Source organism: Echinops telfairi, unplaced genomic scaffold, assembly GCF_000313985.2.
Source record: "Echinops telfairi isolate 266 unplaced genomic scaffold, ASM31398v2 ScPeMD7_12;HRSCAF=54, whole genome shotgun sequence".
NCBI lineage: Eukaryota > Metazoa > Chordata > Mammalia > Afrosoricida > Tenrecidae > Echinops > Echinops telfairi.
Window position 1 is genome coordinate 5,610,762 of NW_022103909.1, and position 10,144 is coordinate 5,620,905.

The window sequence follows — 10,144 nt, forward strand, 5'->3', positions numbered from 1 at the left end:
ACCCTAATTCCTGGAACCTGCCAATGGTACCTTCTATGGCAATACCGAATTTTGCAACGATATTGCGATGATATTATTTTGCGTTATCCAAGCACATAATTCATTTAAATGCCATGAATAATAAATGGACTTCAGAGGGAAATATGTTCCCCAGTGGAGAGGACAATATGATCCTGACCGCAGAGGTAAGAGTGCTGTGTTCACAAGGCAAGCCCTGCTGGCAGCTACCTGAATCTGGATTAAGGCAAGGAGTTGATTCCCCACCAGACATCTGGTGAAAGTGTGACTCTGTTGGCACCTTATAATTTCCATGCAATGAAAGAATGATTTCTGTTGCTCTACGTTACCAAGTTTGTGGCAATTTTTAAAACCAACCATAGAAAATTAATGCAGATTTTGATAAAATTCAACAGTTAATACTCATGGAAACAGTAGTCAAGAAACCAACAACACTGTGTTTGCACTGGATAGACCTACCACAAAAGACTTTCAACAGTTTCCTTAAGGCCTATAGTGTGCTTAACTCAGCCATAGTATCTTCGAGTGTTTTATAGATATCTGAGAGCTGGACAATGGGAATGAAAAAATGAAGAATAAGAGACACATTGGATTTGTGGTGTTGGCAATGAATACACCATGAACCATGAACTATCAAAAGAATGGATACATCTGCCGGGGAAGAAGTACTACCAAAATGGTCCTTAGAAACAGAGCTGGTGAGACTACCTCAATCACTTTCAGACAAGTCATTAGGAGGGACCCACTATTGAAGAAAGACATCATGGTTGGAAAACAGAGAAAGAGACAGGGGGAGACACTCAGTGAGATGTATGACACAATGGCTTCATTAACTGTGAGCTTGTGCAGATGCTGGCAATGTGTTATGTTGTTAGATCGGAGGTCACCTTATGTTGGAGCACCACCTAGCAAAAGCAAGACGACAGATTTGAAACGAATACAAGCTTTCATATAGAATCTTAATTTGAGGTAGACGCAAAACTGATGTTGCTGAAAATTAAGCACAGAATCTGATTGTTTGGGTTGCAGAAACAATTTGAATTGACAGTTTTACCAAGTTTCCTAAGTGAAAATGAGGGCACTGAGTGTGAAAGAAAGTGATTGTGATGTTCTTCAACTTGCAAGAAGGACGTCTGTTTGGATCTAAGTGAAATTAGCAGTGTTAATCCAAGTCTCTCACTTGCCTGTGGAGTAGTTTACCCTTTAGTGCCTGAGGACCTTAGCTATCTGTTGCTTGAAAATTTTTGGATAAACTAACCTGGCAGAAGATGCTCCAAAAGGAAACATTCACTCACCTAAAATCTACCATAACTACCCCAGTTGTCATTATTCCCACCACTGGGGTCCTGGTGTGGGGTGTAGGTGGGGGAGGGAGGGAGACAAGCATACACTAGGACCTGGGAGGAATTAGCTTATATACCACAATTGCAAGAGTTTGCTAATATATATTAACAGAAGATTGGGAAACCTGCGTGGAAGTGATTTGTGAGAATATTAGAGCAAGAGGGAGTCATGTAACATAAAGTTGGTCTAACGTCTTTAATATGCTGTGCTTGTTAGAGGTTCTAGATGTAATATTCAAGCTTCTGTGATTGAAGGTGGTTGAATCACTAGTTTGGACTGTGAACTCAATAGGCTACATTTACTGAATTTGAGATGCTACAATTTCCTTGGTATGATGTGGAAGAAGGATTCCAAAGATTTTGGATTGAATTTATCATGTGAAACATTCACACCCAACCTCCAACTACATCCCATGAGAAGGCCCAATGGACACTTAGTTCACTAAAGCATTTGAAGATGAAATTAGTAAGGGAAGCCCCCAAATTGTTGAAAATCTCTGTGTATGTACCCTATTGCAGACCAGTTATGACGGTAGTGTATGCCATCGCTGAGATTTCCATGAACATGAATGGGACATCAGAGTAGCCGAGGCTAATGGACAAAACTTAGCTGCCTAACCCCCACCCCTCCCAAAACACAACTGTCATAGACAAGGTGGGCACGTCCACTCTAAAGGGCAACAGGATTGTCCTAGGTAGTGCCTCATGATCATGGATAGCCAAGGAGAAAATATATGAGCAGTATATTAGAGTATTTCTCAAGCTGTATCATAGAAAAACTTAGGTCAGGTACTTGACTTGGGTCACTGCAGTAGCGAGGGACGGTCTTTCACACCGAGAACCAGTGTTTTTGCTCCAAAGTATGGTAGTTGCCCTGGAGGAAGATCTTTCACCATTGTACCAAATACTATAAATCTTTGCCTAACTTGCTCCCAAAGGGAATTGTGTCCATTACTAGAGTGATTATACATCAGAAAAGGGGAGCTAACCAGAGCTTTGGGGCACTGGCTAATTGATGCTAATTCCTGGGGACCCAAAATTTCACAGTGGTTCACTAGTCAAAAGTTGAGAATTATGTTGGTAAGGTGATAGATAGATGGTGTCTTAGCCTAAGACAGTTGGCTCAGGTGATCCACAATCTACTTTGTAGTCTCCTTCCCCCCACCCCCTCCACCAGTTTCTGAATGCATAATTGGAATAGACAGACTTGAAAACTGTCAGAATCCCCACATTGGCTTTTTAACCCAACTTGATTAGGTAATTATAGTATGAAGCACTTAAATAGACATTTCTGAACCTTTCTTTCTCTACTAAGATAATAAACAAGAAGCAATATTGCATCCTTGGGGGAATTACAGATATTAATGACCCCTTAAAAATCAGGAGTGGTGACATTGATCAATTTCCCATTTATCTCACCCGTTCGACATGTGTAATTATCAAATAAATCTTGCAGAGTATCTGTGATACTGGGCTTTCTATTCCCATAAAAAGTTAGTCTTCGCACAAATTCATGAGCAGCATGAATATAAATAAAAAATTGATTTCAAGCAGATAAAAGTGTGACCAGGGCCTCATAGGATTAAATTTGATTGTAAAAATGATGGAGATATTTGGAATGTAAAAATAGCAATGGAAACTTTAAAATTAAAGCTTATTGCCTGGATATTTTAAAAAATTAGTTTTGGAAACTCCTAGTGAGCGGGAGGGGTGGGGTGGGGGCAGAAATAAACTCAAGGTGCAGTCCTACCACATCCTTCTGGATCGCCATGAGTTAGAATGGACTCCAGAGCAGTGAGTTTGCGTTTTCGGTATCTCAAATTTAATTAAATGGTGACTACAACTGCAGATGGTGTACTAGATGTTGACCTTCTATTGGAGCAAATAAACATGCCTCCTGACCCCTGGTATGCAGCTATTAGACTGGCTTATGCCCTTTTCTCCATACCAACCTGCAAGGAGCACCAAAAATAATTTTATTTGGCTGAGCAGAGCTAGCAGAATACCTACCCAGTATTACTTCAGGGCTGCTCTCCAGCGCCGTGTCATATATTCTTCAAGGATGTTAATAATCTTCATCATTCCATAAAGAATCACTCTGGTCCACTACATTGATGACATTATGCTGACTGGATTTGATAATACACAACTAAATAGCAAATACTTTATATCATTCCATGAGTATGCAAATCAGAGATAAGCCCCACAAAAATTCAGGTGTCTGCTGTCTAAGTGAAATTGTATTTCACCAATAGTCTGGATCATGTGAAAATATGAGCTAGGTTTCAAAACGTTTATGGAAAGTTTTGATTACCTTTTCATTCCATTTTCCATGAATGTTTTGAAACTCCATCATATGCCTCTCAAGGTGAAAGACAGCTTGTCATTTATACCCTCTAAACTGCAACCCCCCTCCCCTCAGGGAAACACACTACTTCAAAGGCATTTAAAAATTTTGGATTCAGCATATATCATATTTAATTGTGGCAATTTAACTCAGCTACAGAGTAATCTAGAAGATTTCTAATTTCAAGGGGAGCACATAGCAAGAAAGAGTTCTACAAAAATTTCAAGCTGCCAATAAAGTGATCTACCATTTGGGTATTGTGACCCATACAAATCAATGATACTCAAGATATCTATGGGAATTATGAATGCTAGATGGGGTCTTTAGAAAGCACCAGTAGGAACATCAAAAGAATTACTTTATCCTTAGGATTTTGGAGAAAATCTACAATATCCGGCAAATTATTACCATTGATAAAAAATAATATCCATAGAAGGAGCCCTCGTGGTGTAGTAGCTACTTGTTGGGCTGCAATTGGCATGGTCAGCAGTTCAAAACCACCATCAGCTACTCTGGAGAAAGACTGGACTTTCTACTCCTGTAAACAGTTACAATCTCAAAAACTCACAGGGGGTTGCTATGAGTCAGCATTTGGTGAGTTTACAGTGAGCCTGGTTTGGTTTACCCAACCATGGATCTCAGATGACTACTTGGTCTGAGCTTCCCATCATGAACTAGGTATAGTCTGAGTCATGGAGTAATAAAGTTAGGTGTATGTGCTAACCATCTAACATCACCAGGAGATAGCACCAACCTTGGGGCAGTGAGTTTATATTAACAGAGGAAACACAACTCAAGAACAGAAGGGGAGAATGGCTGCACAATTCAAAGAACGTCATCAAGGTCACTGAATTGTCCACAGAGACATGGTTGAATTGGTGTATGTTTTGCATATACGAACTAGAACCCCAGTAGCTATACTTTTGACTCAAACTCCAACTTGCAGCACAGACAGCTGCACACGTAGAAACATCCTCTGGGTGTAGCACCCTTTCGTCTTCCCACAGCGACTCAACTTGCATGCCCCCACATATCCACTCACAGATTATTGTCCATTATTAATATTACTGCAGGATTGTGGGCGTGGTAGCATTTGTCACTGTTGTCTTTAACTTCGCCTACCTCCCAAGGTCTTTCTATGGCTTGGTCCTATTATGCCAACCTCCTCCTTCTTATATATTGTTTAAAAGAAAAAGTGAAATAATCCCAGAGTCCTGTTTTCCCTCATTCATGAGATCCAATAGGTAACTACGTGTTCTTACTTCTCCTTTCTAGGCACCTTTACAAGTTGGTCGCTTGAAGACAAGTTCCAGGAGAATCCGATATGCTAAATGAAGCAAGTGCCTGATTATGTTCTTTAGCCTGGCTCTTTTCTCTGAAGAAATCAGTACTTTGATCTTTTTCTAAAATAAATAAATTAGGAGTTAACACCAAAGGATACAGAGGTTTACTTTATAGTTTTGAAATAGTCAATATGGGATTATACTGAAAATATTGACTTATATATTCTATTGTGAATTTAAAATAATGCAGCTCTCATATATCTTGATAAGATCTTAAAATTTTTTCTGTCTCTCCTTTCATTTCATTCCCATTAAGTTTTTTTCCTGTTGAGTTTTTAATGACTTGTAAATTAGAAGTTTAATAGTAAAAAGATGCCCAAAGTTGAAAAATATATATATATAGTATTCCTAGATATCACTTACTATTTTTAATGTAAGGTCTGGCTTTAATTTGGATAGAAAAGAAAGCAAAAACACACACAAAAGTTTACCTTTTCTTAAGGACTGTTAAGGTAAAAATAAGCATTTTATGCATTTCATTAGAGGAAACAGGTAGATCAAAATACATTGTTGGTACATGTCTTTATTATAAGCCACAAATATCATATCAGAATATTGATGTGTTTGAGTGATGTGTGTCAACATCAACCTGACAAGGGGGGACTTGACTGAAATGGTACCTGGACACTAATCTCAGAAAGTCAGCATGAAAAATGTCAGTGCCCGGTTGAGAAGCTGGAAGAGTCAGAATTAGGCCAGACCTGTTGGAGGGAGAAGCATCAGATTTGTTAATTATTATTATTTAGGTCAGAGGCAACTTTTGGTTTTGAGTATAGATCAGATTCATTTTCTCCAACAACACTCTTTGTTAAAATAACTAATATGCTGAGTTAAAAAATGGTTAGGTTTTCAAGCTGACATCAAAGGAGGGCTGTAGGACTGACAGTTCAATAGAGCTCAAGGAAGAGCGAGCAGAAACCCCAGAACTTAAGCAAACATCAGAAACTACCTTGACCGCTACATAGAGACAGGGCACCGGAGATAAACTCCGGGGACCACGCAGGATAGGAAGTTTGATAGGAGAATCTTAGGGGGAGGAATCTAATAGAAAGACAGTGAGATTGACACACAATTATTTGGATAAATTCCAGAAACAGCATAATCCATTGAGTCTGAGTCCAGACACTGGACTACACTGTTTATAGTTTAGTAACTATCTGTTTGTTCAGCTTTGTGGCTGGGAACCATTTGACTTTTCCTCTCTGTGCCTCAGCTTCTTCTCTGAAAAATGTGGATTAGAATAGTACCTATCTCATAGGATTAGGAGAAAGCCAGGGCTTTCTACTCCCTTAAAGAGTTACACTCTCTGAAACCCACAGGGGCAGTTCTACCCTGTCCTTATAGGGTCACTATAAGCCTGAATCCACTCTATGGCAGGGAGAACTCAGGGGGTTGTTCAGAACAGGAGATCGGTTCTATAAAAGTTCCTTGACCAGTAGTAAACACTATGTGGTTGCTAAAAATAAGGGACCACAGCATAAAGATGGATAAGAAGGAATCCCTCAGAAACTAAGCAAGGTGGAGCCTGGCAAGTACTTGGAAGGGAAGAATGCAATATGTGACAGGGTCTGGGAGAAAACTTGGCTATTTTGACATTGGAACTGAGTATCAAGAGGCAGGGATATTTCCCGAGACGCCAGAACTACAGCTAGCTCTCAGGGAATTTGACGTCTGAAATCAAGCTGTGCTTATGGCCTAAATACATCAAGCTGAGAACTTAATGCAGGGGGGACTTCAAATACAAATACCCCCATAATCACTGTGATACAGAAGGACTAAATTCTCCTCTGAAAACACTTGGTTTTCAGACGGGCTAAAATGGGCACAGTGCAGCCCCCCCGCTGCTTACAAAAGGCATCCCTAAAACACAGGAATAAATAATTCTAAGTGAAATAAGTCTCTCAAGGAAGATACAGACAGGAGGATTCTAGTTGTATGACATTCAAAAATGGGGCAACTAAAGAACCACATTTAAGGACAACAATGAAATGATGAACTATGTAAGGTAATGAGAACTGCAGGTCTCCACACAAGGGTTCCTCTCGGGCGGGGGCAGAGTGACATGAAATGGGATCTGGTGGGGCTTAAGACATTCTGTCTGCTCAGGGGATAAAGCACACAGTTGATTTATTTATTTTTATTTTGTAAGTACATTAGACTGTGTAGTTTTAACAATATCTGTAAATCTATCGGAGTCTATAGTTTGAACAAATAGACAGAGAGGGACTTGGGGTCCTCTGGAACAAGGGGTAAAAATAGTCTTGCAGCCAAATGTAGACAGAGAAGTAAAACTCGCTGCCCAGGACTCCTGACAGCCTGGACAACCAACCAACCAATTCAGGAAGCAGACAGTTCTCAGTGGAACGCGCGCTCATCCTCATGCGGAATATTGCTTCTCTCTTACAGCCCCGGCTGACCTTGCTCTTTGGGAGAAATCAGTTCATTCCACCCAGGCACACTGGCTGTCTGATGCCCCAGGGTGAGACGAATGAAACATATGAGAGTTGCTCTTCTAGAGCACCTGCCCTTTGACCTGTGCACTCTGAACCCCTGTGGGAGCAGTCCAACTCTCCCTCACCTACTCTATCCTAAAATAGAGAAGAGTGCCTCCAACCGGCAGTCTAACGAGGGTACCAACCGCTATGATCCCTAATCAGACAGTGTCGTCCTGACTCCTTTTCTGACCAGGCTCTCGTTTGTGCTGGACTCTTCATTTTGACACGTGACTACTCAGTTTGCCATTCACCCAAGATAGTCTTCACAAGCATTACTTCCTCTAAAACACAGACTCCCTAAAAGGGGGTCTATCACCCCCTTTTCAGAAAGCAAATTGCTCCCCTGGCAATTAAAATTATATGTACCATAGTCCATAATTGAGGATAAGTACACATCCGCCCAGGTGGGGAAACAAACTCCAAACTCACTATAAGCAAGTAGGTGCGGACTCACAACGACCCTATTAGAAAGGGTACAACTGGCCCAGGAGTTTCTCCCTCTATAACTGCTTATAGGAGTAGAAAGCTCATCTTTCTCAGAGCGCTGGATGGTTTTGAACTGTTGACCTTTCCGATCGTAGCCCCACACGTAACCACGATGCCACCAGAGCTCTTCACTTTGAGAAACACTGGTCTCAAACAACGGTTTCATTCTTCAAATTTGATGTGATCAGTAATGGATTGTGCCCACTTGGCTAGGCTGTGATCATCAGTGGTTTGGCAGATATTTAACGGTCGTCGGTGGTACGATTTGATAGAAGCAATCAGTTGAAAAAGAGAGTTTCTTTGGAAGTATAGTCTGTATCCAACATCTATGGTTATGCTGGCAAAGCTGTCCAGTCCTGCATCTGACTGGTTACACTCTCATCTCTGGTTCTTGGGATGTGAACCAGCATCCTATCACCTGACTGCAGATTTGAGTTCTTCAGTCTCTGCAAACATGGGAGTCAGGAGGTGTTCAGTCTGATACCTGACTCTTGGATTTGGGACTTCCTAGTCTCCACAACCATGTGAGCCATTTCCTTGGAATAAAACTTTCTTTGTGTGTGTACATCTCTATATCCATAACCATATCTATCTATCTATCTATCTTTAGTTTTGCTCCTGTGACAGACACTTGAGGTTGGATGCACATCCCCAGACACTTGAGCATGCCTGATCATCATCTGGTGGACTTGTTAACACACACATGTTGAGCTCTGTCTCCACAGTTTCTGATTCAGTAGCTCTGGGTTGGGGCCAGAGAATCTGCATTTTCGGCAAGCTCCAAGGTGGTGCTGATACTGCCGATTTGGAGAAGATCCTTTTAGAAACTCTGACCTAAAATGTCTTTTTCCCTTGGAAGGTGTTTCCATTTCTGAAGAGCGCTTCTCCCCCTTCTCTGACTGACCACCACAGAGCGACAAATTTCCCTAAGGAACATGCTGGCTGCCGCAGCATCCTCTGTAGTGCTGCCTGCACTTCCCGGTTCTTGAGGCTGTAGATGAGAGGGTTCAGCAAGGAGGTGATCACACTGTACTGAATGGACACCACTTGCTCCAGCAGGGAGCCAGAGGGAGGGTTGAGGTACCTGAATAGAGCTGTCCCATAAAACAAGAGAACCATAGTGAGGTGGGAGGAACAGGTGGAGAAGGCTTTGCCTTGGCCCCCAGAGGAACGAATGCTCAGGATGGCAGAGAGAATCCTGGAGTAAGAGAAGAGAATCAGGGGAAGGGTCAGCAGCCCTAGCAATGTACTTGACCCAGCCAGAAGCAATTGATTGGCCGTAGGATCCGTGCAGGACAGGGGGAACAATGAAGGCAGCTCACAGCTGAAGTGGGGGATGAGGTTGGAGCCACAAAAATGTAACTTGTCGATGAAAAGATGATTCACCAGTGAGTTCAGACACCCAGTCACCCATGCTGCACTGACCATGGTGATGCAAAGTGGTCCGTTCATGATCACAGAGTAGAGCAGAGGGTGGCAGATGGCAGCGTAGCGATCATAAGCCATGGCGGAGAGAAGACTGGCTTCTGAACACCCGCAGAGAAGGAAAAAGAAACTCTGGGTGATGCAGCCCCTCACAGAGATGCCTTTCGTCTGAGACAAGAAGTTCTGTAGCATCCTGGGCATGGTGACTGAGGAGAAGCAGAGATCGAGGAAGGACAGATGTCCGAGGAAGAAGTACATTGGGGTGTGGAGGTGAGAATCCGCTCTGATCACCAGGATCATCACCAAGTTCCCCATCAAGGTCAGGAGGTAGATCCCCAGGAAGAGTACGAAGAGCAGAGCCTGAACACGAGGATCAGCAGACAGCCCGAGGAGGAAGAACTCCGAGATGACAGTGCGATTATTCATAGTTGTTTACAGTTTCTATCCCTAGAAGGAAATCAGCACTACCACATGTCACGGGTCAGTCAGCTAAGAAATTTCTAATGATCAGACTATCATCCCCACTGCCCAAATCATCCTGAGCAATAGGACTTTCACTTTACAGTTAGAAAAGGAAAACAGAAGCTAATTCCAACGGTGACTTTCAAGGTTTCTGTCCCTTAGCCCTCCTCCATGGTTGTCACTAACTCTGTTGGTGAATATACACACATCTTGAGAACTTAAATC

At 42.0% G+C, this 10,144-nt stretch overlaps 1 protein-coding gene across 1 annotated transcript; it reads right to left on the reverse strand.

The window, feature by feature from the left end:
• Positions 1-8,866: 8,866 nt before the first annotated feature.
• LOC101661117 (olfactory receptor 8S1-like) lies at positions 8,867-9,883 on the reverse strand. The gene has a single exon (XM_030884751.1). It carries the CDS (start codon positions 9,881-9,883, stop codon positions 8,867-8,869), a length of 1,017 nt encoding a protein of 338 aa, XP_030740611.1.
• Positions 9,884-10,144: the final 261 nt, after the last annotated feature.